General features: G+C 44.1%; 1 protein-coding gene across 1 annotated transcript in view; it reads right to left on the reverse strand.

Annotated features, from left to right (window-relative positions):
* Nucleotides 1–611: 611 nt before the first annotated feature.
* ADCY5 (adenylate cyclase 5) overlaps nt 612–19,185 on the reverse strand; it is a 234,247-nt gene continuing 215,673 nt past the window's right edge. Inside the window, exons 13-21 of the mRNA XM_009274991.2 lie at nt 16,049–16,165; nt 14,305–14,469; nt 11,861–12,036; nt 7,880–7,906; nt 6,892–7,024; nt 4,197–4,460; nt 3,655–3,859; nt 2,718–2,842; nt 612–1,232 (exon numbers count right to left, since the gene is read on the reverse strand). Coding sequence (XP_009273266.2) covers nt 1,104–1,232; nt 2,718–2,842; nt 3,655–3,859; nt 4,197–4,460; nt 6,892–7,024; nt 7,880–7,906; nt 11,861–12,036; nt 14,305–14,469; nt 16,049–16,165 — 1,341 coding nt within the window. The 3' untranslated portion in view covers nt 612–1,103. The remainder of the gene's footprint in view (nt 1,233–2,717; nt 2,843–3,654; nt 3,860–4,196; nt 4,461–6,891; nt 7,025–7,879; nt 7,907–11,860; nt 12,037–14,304; nt 14,470–16,048; nt 16,166–19,185) is intronic.

A 19,185-nucleotide genomic window follows, 5' to 3' on the forward strand; every position in this document is an offset into this window, starting at 1 on the left:
GTTTTGGGTTTTCCTCTTCTTTGGGGTTGTAGATTTTTCTGGATTTTCATTTTAAAATGCATCTGATTCAGCCTGGAAACTCACCGGTTTGTTGTTGGTTGATTGTATAGTGATAATCTGAAAACTGCCAAGTCTGTGTTCAGAGTATTATGCACAAAAAAATTACACAAAAGTCTACAGGTTATATACACCTCCCACCACACCTTGGTGTGGACAGCCTGCCTTCTAATTTATATATAATTTACAAAATATAGAATTTGGTATATCTGTTAGATCTCCATGTTTTCAATATTACAAAATAAAAAATACAAAAAAAACCACAACAAATTTCAGGGGAGTTCCCCCCACAAAGTGTCTCTTGTTTACATCTAGTCTTTCCCATGTAAAAGGATATATACCAAAGAAGAGCACAGAAGACTTTTTAATAAATATGGTTGTAGAGCCATCTGTCTTTATCTCGACCTTCCCCTTCATCAGATGTGCCAGCCCCACTCAGAAGAGCAGTCATTTAGCCATGTAGAGGAGGGGAAAAGAGGGGGCCAGGGCTATAATGTCTTTTTACACTAAAACATTACCGATGCCCTTCTGAAAGGCCTTTTTGTGTGCTGCAGCAGTGGGTGTCAATTTTGAAAGCCCATTCAAAACAGCTAATAAAAGCACAGTGGTACACTTCAAACAGCTGGCAGTATGGGATGGAAACATTACGGGAGTGCAAATCCATTCCAAAATAATGCTTTGTAGTGAATCATACATTCCTTCAACCAAGTAAATGTTGTGTTGCGTTAATAAATACTTAAATAGCTTCTTATATCATCCTGTGGTAGCAGCCTCTTTTAAAAATTCCAAATTCATGTCTTATCTGTGAACTCTGTAGTACACATCTTTGGTCGACTTAGCACTCGGCCAGGAACAACTCCAAGGTGGTTTCTTTCGATTGCCTTTCGTGATGGGTGCCCAAAGAGCTTGCTGATACCAGCTCTAGAGTCACGGTGCGAAGTTTCAACTGCGCTGTGTTTTCAGCTTCGCTGCCAAAAAGTGATTCTTCTCCGATTCACAATCTTGTGTAATGCAAATTCCATCTCTGAGTGACACTGCAATCGGTGCTAACTAATTGGAGGCCCTTCATTGAGAAAGTAGGTGGTCATTTCTCCTTTGCCTTTGACCTTAATGACCCCTCGATATTCCAGCTGATAGTTGTTGGCTGCTAAAACCTGGTACATGTCTGTGGTTACCTGCAGAATAAACAAGAGTAAGCAGATGCTTGTCATGCTTTCACACAGTCTTTTCATTTGCTTTTGGAGTAATCCACGGACAAAATTAAAGTAGGATCAACTATTTTGTTTCTAAGTCGGTCGACTTTTGCATATTGATCGCTAACTGAAATGTTGGCACAAGTTGCAGAACAAACACAACCTTTAGAAACTGAGAAACTACAGAAGTCACACATGGTACGCAGCTGGGGGAAAAGCACATTTTTCAAGGAGGTCACAGGATAAAAAGAAACAAATGAGTCACATTTTTAAAAATGCACCTGGCAGTTCAGTCTACTCAGATGCATTCATTATATCACTGGAGTGGTAGTAGGAAAACAGGTTAAACATATTTTAAAAGTCCTCAAAAATGACTTTAGAAATTACACAGTGGACATACAATTTAGAAGGAGTCATTCAGGGGTTTGTTTTTTATGAAGGAGAAGGTAGCGGGCAATGAGAAACACCGAACGAATGGAATAATCTAGCCAGCATCCAAATTCTCTCTGCAGATGCCATTCAAAAATAATCACTTGTGCTGCAGAATTACAGAAGTTTAAAGACCAGATTTCCTGAGATATTTATTTATGACAATGTATTTTCTCACCCTTTTTCAGATGGCGTTAAATATTTCCATTTCTGGCTTCCTATTGCTGTAACATTGCTGTGCTGATTTGCTTAACCAGAATGAAAATTGTTCACGGACCATCTCGTAGGGAAGTTTAAAGGGTGTTGGATAAATATTGATCCAGTTAACTGACAGCTTAATTGGAAAGAAACAGCATGGCTTCCCCTCTTGGGTTTTACTTGGTTACTCTATTTTATATCCCTTCAGTACTTTCCCAAGGAATGACAATCTGTTACTGTGGACATTGGCTCAGTGAAAGCAGGACAGTGGAATTGAATCACTGGAAAGGTCACTGTCTGAAGGCCAAGGAGATGTTTGATTACAAGACAGTTTCCATTAACCCCTTACACCGTCCTCTTTCTCTAGTTATATATCCCCATCCCGCTGATGCCTGGATCCTTGCTAGCCTCACAACACATACGGCATTGTGAACAGAGAAGTGAATTACAGAAATACATATCTGAATCGAGCCCTTGGAAAATAAAACAACCGACAGTTGCACGTAGCCGAACAGCGAAGCCAGCAGCACGAGTGAGTAAGCATCACAGCAGGACTGTGCTCATAGTGCCAGTGAGGCACTCGGGGAAGGAAAAACTCAGCTCAACGCTTCCACCCAGAACTAAACTGCAAGTTTTTGACCGAAGGTTGCAAAACTGTTCAAGATTAAAAGACAAAACTTGATGGTACCACTAGCATTCCCCAGTTGGCTTTTCTTTCAGTACTACGTAAATGTATGGCATAAAGGAATAAAATGAAACCAAAATTCCAATTCTAATTAAGTTTCAAAACCCGTAAGTGACACAGGGCTGGCAATGTACGTTTTCCAGTGAATTCCTTACCTGAATCCTGTCAGGCACCCCTGTACTGTCCATTCGGCTGGCTACATTCACCGTGTTGCCCCATATGTCATACTGGGGTTTGCGTGCTCCTATCACCCCAGCTACGACGGGACCAATATTGAGGCCTGGAAGGAGAGCAGAAATCCCACAATGCTCAGATCCATCACGTGTGAACCACATGAAACTTGAGGCAAGTTATTTTTCAGACAATAAAAAACATCCTGAGGTTCATTGGTTCTAGCTGTGCTTTACCCTGACATGTAAAGCTACGGCCAAACGGGGAAATAAACTTTGAAAAAAAAGTTGGCTTCTTTGATCCATTAAGCCTGTCTGACTGGCAGCACGGGCTGGGTCTGCTCAATCCAGAGCTACTTTCTGGTACCAGATAACAGGATAAGGTTTATTTGCCATCCAGCTGCCAAGCAAACTGCTCACTTGGAAGTCAGCACACAGCTGCTGCAATGCTAAGCGCCTGCGAGGCAGCAGCCCGGCAGCCTTCCAGAACAAATACCACACTTGACATCCTCACATTTCTTCTCCTTCTCCTTTTCTGTCTCTTTTTATTCCCTGACTTGAAAGACAATTTAATGTCCAAGAATGGCAGAGCCGGGGACCACAGGGGGTGTGGGCAGGGAGCACATCCCAGGCAAAATGAGCCCAAGCTCAACCACCATGTGAGACCATGCTGTCGTAAGAGCTTCTCTGCACCAAGGTCGGTTGCCCAACTGCTCCTAATTCTCCAGGGAGCTTCAGTAATAATGCTGCTACCCTAACAAAACTGCTCTGATGTTTCAGAGAGGCCAAAGTGGTCACCAGGCGCAAGACTATTAACATCACTGTACAGCTAAGCTAACATCTATGTTTTTTACTCTCCATAAAATCCCCAGCTCAGAATGACCACTACCTATACTTAATCCTGTAAACACAGTGACATTACCTATCTTCATCTGGAAGTTGTTGAATGAATGTTCATTAATGTATTTCATTTGGTCCATTAACCTCATGGCAAAATCAGCCAGAGCTTTGATATGCGTCTTCCCTTCCTTGTCGTAAGTGGAATCGTTGAGGCCTGATGCAGCCATATATGTACTGCCGATGGTCTTGATCTTCTCCAGCTGCCGAAATTGGTCTTCACTTATTATCTGTTTCACAAGAGTAAAAGAAGCAAATAAACCTTGCTGGTAATGATGTCCTTGCCACGTGTCCTCCCTTGGTACAAGCACTACAAAGTACTGGACAGAGCCTCCACTACTCAAAGTATAGGAAGAAAGGGGATTAGATATTCGGAAGAGCGACAAAGGAATAGAAGGGATTTTAATGTGGGGGAAAAAAGATTTAAAAATTAAAGACTTCTAGAATGAGGAGAAATGAACCATAGCACAAGGATTCAATAAGCCACCTTCCTTCAGGAGCTCAGCAAAGCCCAACTAAACTCACTGATTCGGTTCACTCTGTCCACGCAGATTTTCTGCAACTTACTTCATCAAAATCAGCAATGATCTCGTTGAGCAGTCTCAGACACTCCACCCCTTCGTTGTTGGCCTCCAGCTCCACATAAAACTCTGAGAAGTTGCTTATGGAGGCGAACATGACAGCCACGCACTCACAGGACTGGTAGTACAGTTCATCATTTCGCCGCTCCTGAGCCAAGAAATGGGCTGCCACGTCCTTCGGCAAAATGTTGTGGAGGAGGCGTCTGTTATACGCCTGCAGCTCCTCCATTTCTTCTTTCTCTTCAGTGGCCTAGTTTAGGAGGGAGAGACAGTGATGTGCTTACTCTTTTGGTAACTGCTCTGGGGAGGGAAAAAAAAGCTGAAAATGAACTTGCAGGGGGGTCAGAAACAGAAGAAAGGGGGAAACTGCAAAGGAAGGCGGAACCAGAGAGATGCAGAAACACTTGTTTTGCAGTGGAAGATGGTCTGTCTCTTTGTATGCACACGTGTACGTAAAAGCAGGCACAGAGTAACACCAAAATCCAATGTTGTTATGTTTCTGGGCCCTGAATTGGGTAACCTGTACAAGGTCTGTTCCTTTTGGGGAACTCCACTGCCATCCACAAAAAACATCCACAAAAACACATATTTGGCTTTCCCAGTCAAGCACAACAGGTTTCAGGAGGACAAAGACAGCTCATCTTTGCTAAAGTATGACTGCATGAGTGGCACTGAATTATAATCCTCTCCCTGCACCCCCCAAATGCTCACGTAGCTAACTAAAAGGACCCTCCTTTTCCACAAGGTTTGCTGAGGTGCAGTGATGGTCGTGAAGTACAGTTACCATGGAGCCCATGAAACAGGCCAGTCCGACACTCTGGAGCGGACTTTTCACCAGCCTGTAAAGCCCATGTCTCCTGTGGTAGTGGGGGTATGTCCAGGCAAAGGGAAACATGAGGAGGATGGGTTGTTTTGTTTTTGTGATAACGGGTGTGGATTTGGGTTTGATGTTCAGATGGAACCAGAGCTTCAGGAAGGCCGTACCTAGGATGTACCTAGAACACCTTGGATGTACCTAGGCCTAGGTGACTAAAATAAAACAAGCATTTAGAGTTCACTAGCTTAATCAGACTTCAGAACCAGATTTGATTTCTCTTTGCAGATTTGCACAGTACCAGCATTACCTCAATTCATTGCTTCTGGTTTGTAGGTAAAGGTAGAGAGGTGTGTGTACTGATCACCTCTCTCTCTCTCTCCCCCCCATTACCTGATGGCAGCAGTATTTTCCCCCCTTGTTTTACTTTTTGCCATTTCAAATATTTCTCAGCAAAGGAAAATAACAGGGTCAGGCAAGGACCGGGGAAGGCACAGCTGAGGCGGGGGTCACACAGAGCGGTTAGGCTTACGGGAGCCCCGAACAGCTGTCTTGTGTACAGCACCCTCCGCTTCAGCAGAGGCACCAGGCAAAATGCACAGCCTTTTGAAATGGGTCTTCTTCAAATCCTTTTTTCCGATGACTTTTGTCATTGCTGGAGAGCTGGAGCCAAAAAAAAGGAAAGACTTTCCTGGCACATTTGGGCCTTGGCGTGGACAAACACAGCTCAGCCATACTCTCCAGCCCCACTTTGTGAGGGGAGAAGGGATAACCTCCCCACATCCCTTAAGTACATATTGGTAAAGGCACAAGCAATACTTGCAAAGCACTTACGACTTTGCTCGTGGATGCTGGTTTCTGAAACAGGACATTTGAAACTGGAAATGAAGTTAAACAAGGAAGGACCCTTTAGATGGTGGTATGTCTGGACAGAACAAGGAAAACACTTGGCTCTGCCTGGGGAAAGAAGTGCTTTGGCCAGCTGAGCCCAGACCTGGAACAGGCAAGTTGGCTCATCCCTTCCATTGTTTTACCATTTATAAATGAGAATAACAATGTTTATCTGCTTCCCAAGGAGCTTTAATTAATTGGTGCTTCCTCAGTGCCTCCTACTCAAACCACTGAGACCTATTATTAGAATGATGTCCTGCCATCCAGAAGGTAAAAAATCGCTATAAAACCTGCAGTCCTGCAGTTGCCCAGCAATGAGTCCTGGGCAGAGCTGAGACCTGTCCTGCTTGCTTGAGAATCACATACGACGCCCCAACATCACTCATGGGCACAAGTAGTGAAAACATTAACACGGAACCCAGGGACAGGAGTACAGTGTGGCATTATCTGTAGTGTGTTGGTTATCCAGTACTGCTGCCTAGGGGCTAATGAAGGCTGGGTATCAAGCCAGTTCCCACTGCTTAACAAGAAAGTGAATGCAAATGCAAATATGAATCTTTCACACCCCTGAACACAGCAAACTAAAGCTCACTGGGAAACAATTCAGCAGTGAATATGAGCTGCTTATATTTACAAATCGTGTTATATTACAGGTTCCTGCAACGGTGACAGGCTTAGTTGCCCAAATTCATTAACCTTGATCTTCAGATCTATAACCCTTTACTGTGGGGACCATCCAAAGTGCATTTACAAGGAAACAAGGGGTTAAAGTAAATAGCCAGGATGAGAAGCAAGTGAGTATGCAAAGTACCAAAGAAGAGCAGAGCATTACTAGCACACCCAGTTATATGCCAGATCCAGATTAAATTCAAAGGCACTTTATAACACTCCTCAACTCGATAGTGAATAGCTCAGTAGTTTTATATTAACACCAGTGACTATCTGTATTCCTCCAACACAGCAAACACCCACTAACCTGGAGTTTCCAGAGGAAATCAAGCCTTGCAGTGGATTCCACTTGCTGGGCATGCAAGTACAGCGCCAGGACAAAGACTGTAATGATGACAGGGGTCACAATCTTCAGCGCGACTCGTGTCATCGCTGCAGAGCTGCAGCCAGTGAAAGAGCAGAATTTCCCAGTTAGTCTCAGTGCGGAGGAACACAGCTTCGCCATGCTCCGCAGCTCCCTCTTTAAGGCTAACCAACCTCTGAAGAAAAGGCTTTTTTTTCTTTCCCCTCAAAGCACGTGTTGGTAAAGGGACAAACAATACCTGCAAAAAGCTAGAGTTTGGCTCATAGGTGCTGGTTTCTAAAGCAGGACTTTGAAATTGGAAATTTAATCCAACTTCTTAAAAAAGGTTAACATCAATATAAAAGCCATTTTTTTAGAGAATGGCCATACATGCTCAGCCACCACTATGCTTGGCAAAACCAAGATGCTGAGAGCTCTTCAGACTGTATTCACTGTGTCTCCTGCACTGGTTTCGCCAGCCTCCTAAGTCTGGAACTGTTCTACGCTTACTGCTTCTCTAATTAGTCACTTCTTAATGGCCTTTATTTTGTAAGTATTCTATAAGCTGAAAAGAGCACTAAGACACATTCCCATCCCTTCTGACAAGCAAGCAAATAAAAACTGTTAAAGCTGAATTACAGAGTTATACAGTATGAAAATATTATTTTGATAAAACTTTTGACTTGTAATTACAAGTAAGCTCTATGAGATGCTCTGTAAAGCAAGTTGACATAAGTCCCACAGGAAGAGGATGCTCTGAGAGTAGCTATACATACAAAAGGGCAATACTCAGTCCACTTAGGGCATTTGCACTGTGTTGCACCAGCTCACAGCAATGCATAGTCAAATACCAGACACCGCTGGGAAGTCAACATGCTGATATTGCACCTTGTGAACAGAAAATGCCTACCAACAAAAACCCATAAAAATATTTCATGCCAAAATGACTCACCATGGTAACGTTGCATTTGGCGACACGCTGAAAAAAACCACAAACACAAGGTCAGTGGAGTGTTTGGCTCCCTCCAGCACTCGTCCTGTACATCATTCAACAGCACCTCTGCAATGTGGCACCTCTAACACTGTGTGGGGCTATAGCCCTTTTAAAGCAGAAAACTACAAAAAGATGGGGGGGAGGTTGTCTGAGCTACACTCAAAAATCCAGCGATGGTGCAACATGGTTAATGTGGTTAAAATATCTAAGAAGCATTAAGAGTCAGAGAATCATTTGGGATTTTAATGTCAGTGTGGGATGCTTAGCAAATGCTTGTGCATCCATCACTACTTCATTAGGTCAAGCTGGAAAATTTGATCTAAAGAAGGAAGCTTTGGGCTAATATCTTGTGAGGGATAGCTCCTCTCTTCCCCATTTATTGTAGTATTGAGATGCATTTAATTCCTTTAACTCTAGCACTACTCCCTTCTTCTGCAAGTTGCTCATCTCCAGTGTTGTACCTAGCTACGGGTACTGCACATGACTGCACTAAAGAAAACCCTTATGCGGATTGCTATTACTATTCACGATACTGTGAAGTACTCATATGAAGCAGAGCTGCTGGAGAAGATGGTGTGCTTTTCTCACAGTGAAAGGATGGAAAGGAGCTTTCTGGTAGGTAGTAGCTGTCTGAGTTCCTGACTGATCAATTGCTTAATGCTGCTGGGTTTCTTCTCAAGTGTGGGTGGACTATTAGGTGGCTGAGAACCATGTACATGGAACTTTTCAAACACTATTTAAATGGAAAGAAAGAGATCAGTGGTAAAATTACTGTAGTGTCATTGATGCAATTACAGCTTTGCAGGCTACTAACATGATACATCTTTAGCCTGAGAATCTCACAACTGTCTCGAGAGCTTCAGGCCACAGTTTTCTGGGGCTGGGGGGAACCTCTCGCTACATCATCAGAGATACAAATGATCAAAATTGAAATAGCCAAGGGAGCCTAACTGGGCATAAAATTAAAAAATAAAAGCATAGCGACTCTCTAACCTTGTTTGTTCTGAGACATTTTCTGCAGCTCTGAGCATGGAATTTCTTCTGACACCGATTTTGCAACCCACCGTTGTCTCGCACAAGATCTATTGCACGGCCTCTTGGCCAGCTCCAGCACTGAACATGTGTGCTTGGATGTGGACCCAGTTTGGGAACCCTGGGGACAGTCACTCCCACCTAAAGGTTGGATCTAGCTGGAGTTGGAGACACTTCCCACACGTAGCATGATTCCCCTACTCCCCTAAATCACTACCTGGCCAAGGATGACTGACTGCCCCCCATTATCCCTCTGTCTTATGATGGCAGCATGGCAGATCTGACCCTCTGTACTGGGGCTGCAGCTCACTGTGGGTGTTACGCTTGCTCTAAAATCTTCAGCAGACTATGAAATGCAGCAAATCCAGTAGTTACAATAATGCTTTGGATAAGTGAAAATGCCCAATGCAAGCAATAATGGCGTTACATTAGTAGGTTGCTCCCCCAGGGGACAGACATTTCCAGTAGCAGATGGCTTTTTAATTACTGGAAGGTAACAGAGAGAAGCTTGCTAAATACACTTCCGCTCAAGTTAAGTGCACATTTTTAGCAGGAAAGGTGGTTGATTTTGGGGACAGCTCCCATAGGACAGGAGCATCTCCCTTCTCAGAGCCACGATGCCAAGCACAGACAGCCCTCTAAATCACAAACCACAGCTTGAACAGAAATGATGGGCTTGATGAACAAATCACTGGGCAAAGCTCTTTGGGCTCCACTATGCAGGAACTCAACTTGGAAGATCACATTGGTCCATCACATCTTTAAAACCAATGCATTAGTTTTATCTTCTGCATAGGGAAAAGGTAACATGATAGTAGCTCTGTGCATCCAGTTATACTTCATGTGTCACCACGCTGGTGTGTCGCTGCAGTCAAGTCTAGCAACTCCCAACGTGCTATAATCAGCCTTTCAGTTGCCTGCATGCTGGGTTCGTTTGTACACAGAAGTGTGAAGTGACATCTGCATCACTTCTAATTAGTCAGAGTACCATAATGGCTGCAGAGCAGACAGTAATTATGTAGCTACAACGGGCACCCAATTAAACTAGTATGAGGTCATGTTGTGTTTTTTTTTAATATCAGCTGGACAATAAGGTACAGCTCTGAACTATGTGCTACATGCTGAGCTCCCATTTCCCACAATACATAAATGGACTGCCAGACATTGGGACAATAAATAGCTGTCCATGGAGCTCTCCGGACAAAACAAATATCATTTAGTGAGAGATAATATAGCATCACAGAAAGCTATTTCTGGGAAAACATGCTAACCTTCTCCACTTTATTACTGACATTTTGATTGTGAAGTGACGTAAATTATACTTCTAATTGCTGTAATTTCGCTTAGTGCTTGACTTAGAAGAATGAAATTATATTTGGGATATAAAACGCTTTTATTTCTCTAATTGTGTTAGAAAATGCTAAATAGCTCCCGCTGTTGGAAAATCTAACATCTGCAAAAAAAGGAAGGAAACCTCATTCTCCCCATACCTCCACAGAAAGCTCCATGGGGTTTCCTACATAATTTCATTCACTTGAGTTAACAAAATAATTTAAGTGATTACTGCCAATGGCAGTAAAAGCCATACCTCCATTAATTATTACTGGGCACACTTGAATGCTAAAATCATGGAATATTTATGTGAAGGACAGAAGTAACCAGGTACATCCGGCTTGAAGGGATTAATGACCATCAAGAAATTTGAGCAACTACACAAGCTATTTCATAACCTACAAGATAGTACTGGGAAGGACCATGGGAATCTTCTCAGTCACCCTCCTGTCCGAGACAGGAGCAACCACAGCTATCATCCTTGACAAATGTTTCACCTAAATTGGTGCTTTCTAGATCTCTGATTGTTCTTTGCTGCTCTGGACTCTCCATTATTGTGAACTGCCTTCTTGCCCCAAACCGGAAAACATATTCCAGGTTAGGCCTTCCCACTCCTGCATAGAGCAATGGTCTACTTCTCATGTCTTACAGGCAACTCTCCTTATTATACATCCTAGCATCATGTTCACCTTTAGACAACACCACTATTTGATTGACTCACATTCAAGAACAGTTGCTACCTACAAGGGGAAATCATCAAAACAAGTAGTTAACGCAACAACGCAACTCCCAGTGAGAAATGAAACTTGTGGAGGAGGGTGGGTTTGCGGATGTGCCAAATTTCCCTCCCTGGCGTGACCTTCAGGAGAGGGGTAACCATGTCAGTGGAAGGAGGTTGCCACCATGATTAATGTGTGACCTGGTAATGACGAACTACCTTTTGTAAGTAAAAGGGCAACTGTCTACTCCCATTTAGCCCAGGCCTTTCTGCTGGGAATTGTGCTGAGACCAGCTGTCATACTGGCTTTTCAAATGCGGACATGTGTCCAACAGCAACTGTCAGGAGACCACTAGCCAAATATCAAACACCACCATTCCACCACCCCAGCCTGGGTTTGATATACCAGATGTCCAAACATCTTGGTGGTTCATTACCACATCCCTGAGCCAGCTCAAGTTTGTTGGAGGGTTTTTTTTTTTTGCTTTTTTGAGAAAAGACATTTCTATATTGGGAGTGTAATACCAGAATAAGTGAGAATGACTAACTACAGCTCCCCATTTCTGGAAGAAAAAGAAATACAGATCCACTCTGATTCCAGTTATATTTTGTTATTAATAGATAGTTCATTAGTCAAGTTCCACATTAAAAAGATCTTTAAGGGAACTGTGTTCTCCTACTCTTCAGAGGTGGAGAGCAGCATTGACAAAGCCTTTAGTTTACAGCCATGCCTTCTCTAGTATCAAGCACTTCCCTCGCTTGCACCACAGCCTCAGCGCTCCTGTCCACCTAATGCCACACTAAAATCACTGGGTGAAAGAAATTAGATGAAGATTTCAGAAGTGAAAGGCACTTACTAGGTGTTAGCTGTAACCAGGAGATCTGCATTGTCAAAAAGGTTGACCCCTGGCACTTCCACAATGAGAACATATATAAATTCAATGATTAACATAAGGATCAGTTTTCCGATACAGCTGATCTGAAGGAACACAGAGCAGGCCAGGAGACTCAGTAAGACACTGTAGGTGAAGTACTGTATAAAGACAAAAAGGGGAAAAAACACAGAAGAGAGATGAATGTCAGCTGGATAAATCAAAACTGAAAACAAAGGAAACTAAACAGAGGGACAGAAAGGGATTGGGAGTTATGTAGTTGAGCTGACCAAACATGTAAACCTGGGGCTGCCTGTGGGATTCTCCCATGTTACAGGAGATTTAAGTGTTAAAACTGAACCGATGCAGAGGAAAACTCTTGCATTCTTCATCAGGCGTTATTTGCTTTACGCTCAAGAGGCATAGGGCTCGCAGCTGTATACCCAAGGTTGTGATGTAGGTTTGCCCTGGACACGGTTATTGAATTAGCAGAAAGCATCATCCAGTTATCCTGGAATACTTCGTGCTTTAAGGTCGAATTCTGGACTTGAATTTGCGTATCTGCACAATACACAGGACCAAGGGTATTAGCAATTCACATCACCAGGACAGATACCCACTTGAGGCCAGTTGGAAAGTATTGCCCCTGCTGCTGTGACACACCGAATCCATTGGCAAGATACAGGCTGGACAAACTTCTACCAATGCCCAACACCATGATCATTTCTTCTGCCAGCAGTTGCAGGAGTGTGCACATGTGTAGTAGCAGAGCCCTTTGCCACACCTGGGTGGTGGGGCAGCAACTTCTGCTAATCTGAGTGCTGAATGTTTAGCATGCCAGTGCTTTCAAATGCGACTGCAGACTGCAGGTGCCATTTATGGCTCCTGGGAAAGCTAGCATGGATGTAAAATGAAGAGAGGCACGTTATCCAGCTCATCACCTTCCTGCTATCAAATCTGTGAAGACTTAAGCTTCCACTCTGTCCGGACAGGCCTATTTCTGGCAAAAAAGCTGTATCAGATGCCTGAGGCAATCCGTCCTTTCAGTTAAAAGCAAGCCCTAGCTGAAGTAGAAATACGCTTATGTTCTGAGCTCATTTATTAATAGTTCATCACTGATATATTAAATTAGAGAAAATAACTTGTACAGCTTGTAACTTGACTCTTCAGTTTCTAGAAAATGGGTGGATGTTCCCTGTAGCTGAGGGGTAGGATCCCACCATCTCCTGAAAGCACACTGGGAGCAACAGACAACGCCTGTACCAGATCCAACATCTGCCCTGCAGAGCGCAGGGGAGGGACCCCTCACTTCTTAGCCCACTGACCGGCAGGACCTGGCTCAAGGCTGCCATAGCATCCTCAGCATGCAAAATGGTTGATCCTCATTGCTTAAAATCCTTCTCTGTCCTGAACCAGCACTCCTGACAACCTCATGATGGGCACAGACTGTTTCTAGTTCTCCACTGTGCCAGATTTAGCTCCTGGGTCTTTCTGTGGACATACTAAGAGCCTTTGCAGGGCTGAAAGTCACAGTAATGGTGGTCTTAGAAACCTCACAGAATCAGATAGGGACCATATTCCTGTTAGGTTAAATGAAAATAGTGGGATACCAGGGCTTTCAGTAGCACCTTGGACATCTGGATGATAACAGATCAGCCATAAATCTGTCAGGTCCCCATAAACCCAGACGACCTTGACATAAATTCTGCCCCCATCCTAGACAGATTTTTTTCCTTTTCAATTTCCAGAGGACAAGACACAAAATGGCCATGACCTAAAAACTCAAAGGTCTTAAATAGCTATGCAAAAAGATTATTTTTTTTTTTGGCAAAGTATTCTACCAGTGTGTAAAACATATTTGGGTTTTTTTTTTCCATTAGAAGCTTTTTTTTTTTTTAGACAAGTTGTTCTGAAGAGGTAGGATTTGCATTTGCAAATTGAAGCAGACCACTATGAGGGCTGCTAACCTGCCTGAGGCCAGAACCCACTATACCTAGTAAAAGAATACATAAGCAAAGTTTTTCATCAGGACATAAAACAATGGAGGGAAGGGTTAAATCTATGACTAGACACTGATTTTCAGTGAACTGATTTTCAAGTAACACTGAGCACCCACAAACTCTTTTGAAATGACTTGCAGTTCTGCATGCCATTAAGGACTTCATGAAGAAAGGCTATTTCTCCTGCTACAGGCAGGATCCAACAGTTATAAAGGCCTACTGATTATTCAGCCCTGAAGGAACTTAAACATTAATGTGGACTCATGATATTAACTTCAGACACTTAAGTTTGTCCATAGTAGCCTGTGTCAGTCCTATAACGTCAGTCAGGAGCAACCTTGCTTTCCTCTGAGTTACTGAGATTTATCACACAGGTTTTATAGCCCCTTCTCAGATCAAGCTCTGCAACCCATTTTTTTCAGGCAATACCTCTGGAAAGTTGCAGTTGGGCAAAGGACTATCACAGAATCCCTGCAAGGTGCCCAGGCTGTAGTTGGAAGTCAGGTTGGTGATAAGGCATATGTCCACCTGGTCAGGAGTGACGTTGTATTCTGCAGCCATGCAGCTGGCAAGATCCACAGTGCTGCACATGAACTGAAGAAAAAGATGGTATTAAGCTCAACGGCATAGACAAGGAGAAGAAAACAAAATAGTATGCATCAATTTAAAAGCCCCTTGGAAATGGCTGTAGCAATGTGCAAAATATGCAAAATGAAATCACCAGCTTATGTTTTACTGCATATGCACAGCTATGTTTTTTCTCCCCCAAAGTATTAATTGATAAAATCCAGGCTGTGCACTCTAGAAAGCTAGTTTTGTGCTCAACTTCACGTACAACTTTATGTCTGAAGGTTCACAGGCAGAGGGGCTGTAGATATTACACATACAAATATATCCCGCTGTCTGTGATAAGGTCCTGGTGTTGCTCTATTTCTGCTGATGGGAATTTCTGAGCTGATAACTTTCCCCTTCCATCTCTAAAGCTTCTGCTGTGGGTCCTTCTACAGGGAAGACTTTAGCAGCAAGGCTCAAAGGCTGATGTGCTATGTTATGCTGAGGAAGCAGCAGAGGCCCATTCTGATCTCCTCCATGTGCTGCTCCGTTTGTCCATTTTGCTGATTTTGAACTAAGCAGTTCACGAATGCAAAGAATCACACATTATGCAGAAAAACAAAGCTCTAATTTCTGCATGGTGCTCAGCAACACACACCACCTCTTTGCAGGTGGGGGAAGGCGGTGGGGTGTCGATGCCACTGAGCTAGCACCTCCCATTCAAGTACCTCAACAGAGCATAAAATTGTTCCTAAATCTCCACTGTGTGTATAGGGGAAGCTATAGTTAAGAGGCAAGAGCAAGCAGTGGTCTGATTTTTAGGTGTTTAAGCCTCTCCATGCCAGTGCAAGTCAGCACTGCCCCAGCTGAGGCCATAACTGAGAGGAGCAGAGGGCCATGTGAAGTCTTTGTAGCTACCTCCAACCTCAGGGCTTTAACCCCAGGCCCATCTCTCCTTTTTTTTCCCCCCTGCCTTAAAAAATGAAATAGGTGTATGCAGGGTAGAGAATATTCAAGTGGTTTCTTTAAAATGCATTCAGCCTTCAAGTCATTTGTACAAGTGAGAAACCAGCTGTTGCAGGGTCCTAGAGAACAGTCCATCTCTCTCCGAGTCTGAAATCAGCAGCGGCGTTTGAATACAAAGCTAGACTGCCCCGGTCCCAAAAGTGCAACTCAAAGCAAAGTCTTCACAGTCCCTGTTAGGCGATTACTGCACTCGGAGCAGGATGCAGCACAGTGCAGGAGGCCGGCACAAAGCCTACGCAACACTTAAGTCCCACTCAGTATTGTGGGAGATAAATGACGCATCAGCCTCGTGCCGGCCCCTCATGCAGGGGTACGCTTCAGGCTTGGCTTATGTACTTGGAGCAGAAGCATTTAAAGAATCAGAAAAGAACACAGGCACAAATTGGTGCCAGGCTTATGATGGGCTATAGGGAGGCAGCTGTCAGGCTCCCATTTCTTTTCTGTGCCCGAAAAGCAAAAGGGAACTGACCTCAGCTGCTGTAAGCATTAGGCAGGATTACATTAAACCCAGTGGTTGTAAGGGTTATGATGCTGCAGAGAACCAATAAGAAAACCATGCAGAACCGAGTGGGTCAAAAGCAAATAATGCACATACCATGTTGACAAAGGCAGATAGAAAAACCAGGATAATGGCAAAGACTCCAACTAAGGTACTATTGGTCCTGGACTGTACAATCTTCCTAGAAAGAGTCTGGAGTGGAGCTGGGAAAAGCTGCATGTTGGGGAAAAAAAAAAAAGATTAAAGAAACATGTAAAATCATTGCTTGTTTTACAGATTACAACCTGCATTTGAGCTGCCCACATCCTTCAGCACAGCATCTGTGTGGATGCTGCCCAGGGGTTAGAGAATGGTGATGGGGGATGGCAGCTCCGGGACAAGGGCGAGCAGGAACCTTGTGGCAGCAGGCCCAGCTGGCTCACCAAATCTACTTAGTCCTTCCTAATAGGAATGATGGCTCCTGAGCCGAGATAGCATGGCTTGCAGGGCTGTGCTCATCCTGTCGTGAGAAGCAAACCACAAGCCATTGGTAACTGAAAGAGCCAGGAGCTCGAGCCTGTAAATTACTGCATCAAAAATTAAAAACAAGCAGAAATGAAAAAAATACATGTCATATCCCTTTGATCACAAAGGTGTATCGTACGACTTTCTGGTGCCATTTCAGAAACAGATTGTTAAAAAGCCCAGGTCTATGGCACCTTGTCCAGTCTATGGCACTCAGCACCACAGACACACGGGGCTAAAAATAACCGCTGGTGAGGGCGATCACAGAGCTCCCCTAGACAGACTGTCCCAGTGATTCACTACTATCAAAGCTAGAAGCTTTCTTCTAATTGCTTTCTGACTGCAGGCTGCCAGCGTGCTTTGCTTTAGGTGCTGCATCGTATTCTAGGTAGAAACAGTCTCTGTGTTAAAGCAGAGACTAACCAGGCGCTCTTTGCAGCAAGGGTCACCCCTCAGCATCGCATGAGGCCTCCTTGCATTGCATTAGCTACAAGAGAACTCCAGAAGACAATGAAACCAACCCTTTCTCTTCATGCACCACCACCGTCCCAGTGCAAGCTCGGGGCTGGAGCGATGAGAGATGGATGCTGGGAAACCCTTGCACACTGACACCCTCCCGCTGGAGAGCATCGGCCCCGCAGTGCCCTTCCCCTCCACGCCATCGCACCGGGGCAGAGGGGCTCTGCTGAAGACTGCCAAGGTTTTTCCAGAACCCAACTCTCCTTTCCCTACTAGCATGCTGCATGAATAACTAAGCCACTAGAGGGTATTTTTAGAGACACAAAGAAGCTAGCAGCGCAGCGACACGGCACTGCAATTTAACTATGACTAATGTTTCTATTAAAAGTCTTGCTTTTCCCTTTTATCCTTCACTCTTACACCTTCAGAGATGCAACATTTTGTCAGTGCATAGCTTCCCACACAGCAGTCCTACAACGTAATTACGAAGTGTTTGAACGGCCAAAGCACTGATTAGCTGGTGACTTTTACAGAGGGAGAGAGAGGTTGTCGCAAGAGTTTTGAAAGAGCTGATTTCAGCTGTTACCAGCACGTGCACAAAAATCCAGCTAACTCCAGGCAAGAGGAGAGGGCAAGGCTCTGTGGGGGACAGGAGGAAAGGGGAAATCGGGGTTATGACTTATTTGCACTGAATGAGGATTGATTGAAATTCACTGAAAGCTTATGCAATGCTTCAGGCTCATGCAGCTACTGTAAAACAAAGCAAAACACCTGTCTCTCAGAAATAAACCTTGCTGATGTAGAAATCCTTGGCTCTGTTGATAAGCCATGAACCAAAATATCTCCTTGCCCTACCATGTCCAGCTGCTTCCACGCAGACATCAGGTAGCAGATCCCTACCAGTGCAGGGTTGTGGGAAATGCCATGGGGCTTTCCTCCACTCTAACCTTTATAGGATTTGGAGGGAGAAGGAGGATTTGTGCTGCATTTAGACAGTTTTCTCACTAGATTAGAGCAGGACAGGTTTTCCTGCCACCCCTTTGTTTAGGCCTCAAGGCCAAGCTCCACAAAGGTATGCATGGACCTAACCTCCTTCTGTAATCTCTGGGAAATCAGGCACCTAAATAAAACTTGGGAGTGCTTTGTTGTGGATCTTGGCTCAAGCCCCTGCTGCCAACAATCCCAAAAAAGCCTGACTTTGAACCAAGCCTGAGATATCAAGCAAAGCTATCAGTGGAAGACACTTAAAATTCTAATGAAAACATGTTTTCTTTGTATTAATCTTGGTTCTCATTACTTTGCAAACTAGGGAAAATTTTAGGTCAGAAAACAAGTACAGCTGGAAAAAGTCCTGAAGAGGAAACAAATGCCAAAAAACATAGGAGGTCAGGATTGAAATAGAGAGCGCAACGCCACAGCCATGCCGCACATCTGAGGAACCGCTGCCTTGCGAACAACATTCATGAAGGCTCTATAACATAAGTAACGCTCTCCCCATTTCACAGAGGCAGATAAAGACCAGGAAGCAGCTTGGAGGACTTCTGTGATAGAAATGGGGGACCTGTCTCAGCTCTGACAATTCAGCTCCACTCTAGCAATGTTCCCTCCATAAAAACATCCACAAGTCAGGGATATAACAAAAAAGAAGAAAAAAGAAAACTAGATGACTTCCCCTCCCATTCTCCAATAAAATAAAATAGAATGCCTTCTGTCCTAGGAAAAGAAGCAGAATATCAGGACGTTATAGTACAGTGAAAATCCATGCACTGTTGCTGGTTAGCCCACTGGTTTGTACTGTCCAACACCATTTACTCCCCTTAATAAGACTCAAATCTTGCCTGGGTGAAGAACAGGACAAGGGAAGGTCTGATGAAATGGCAACTCTAAGCCCGTACATGCACTACTGAGAACAGGGGCTGAAAGAAAGGACATGATCCATTTGGGCAGCCGAGATTGACGTTTGGGTTGCCACACAAGCTTGAGGTCACTCATTAGCCCTCTTAAAATCCCCATGTAAAGAAAAATAACCACAGTGGGAAAAAGGAAATTGGATTGCCCTGTATCAGAAATAGTGTGGCCAGCAGGAGTAGGGAAGTGATCGTGCCCCTGTACTCGGCCCTGGTGAGGCCGCACCTCAAATACTGTGTTCAGTTTTGGGCCCCTCACTACAAGAAGGACATTGAGGTGCTGGAGCGTGTCCAGAGAAGGGCAACGAGGCTGGTGAGGGGTCTGGAGAACAAGTCTTATGAGGAGCAGCTGAGGGAACTGGG

This window comes from Aptenodytes forsteri, unplaced genomic scaffold, assembly GCF_000699145.1.
Source record: "Aptenodytes forsteri isolate BGI_AS27 unplaced genomic scaffold, ASM69914v1 Scaffold255, whole genome shotgun sequence".
NCBI lineage: Eukaryota > Metazoa > Chordata > Aves > Sphenisciformes > Spheniscidae > Aptenodytes > Aptenodytes forsteri.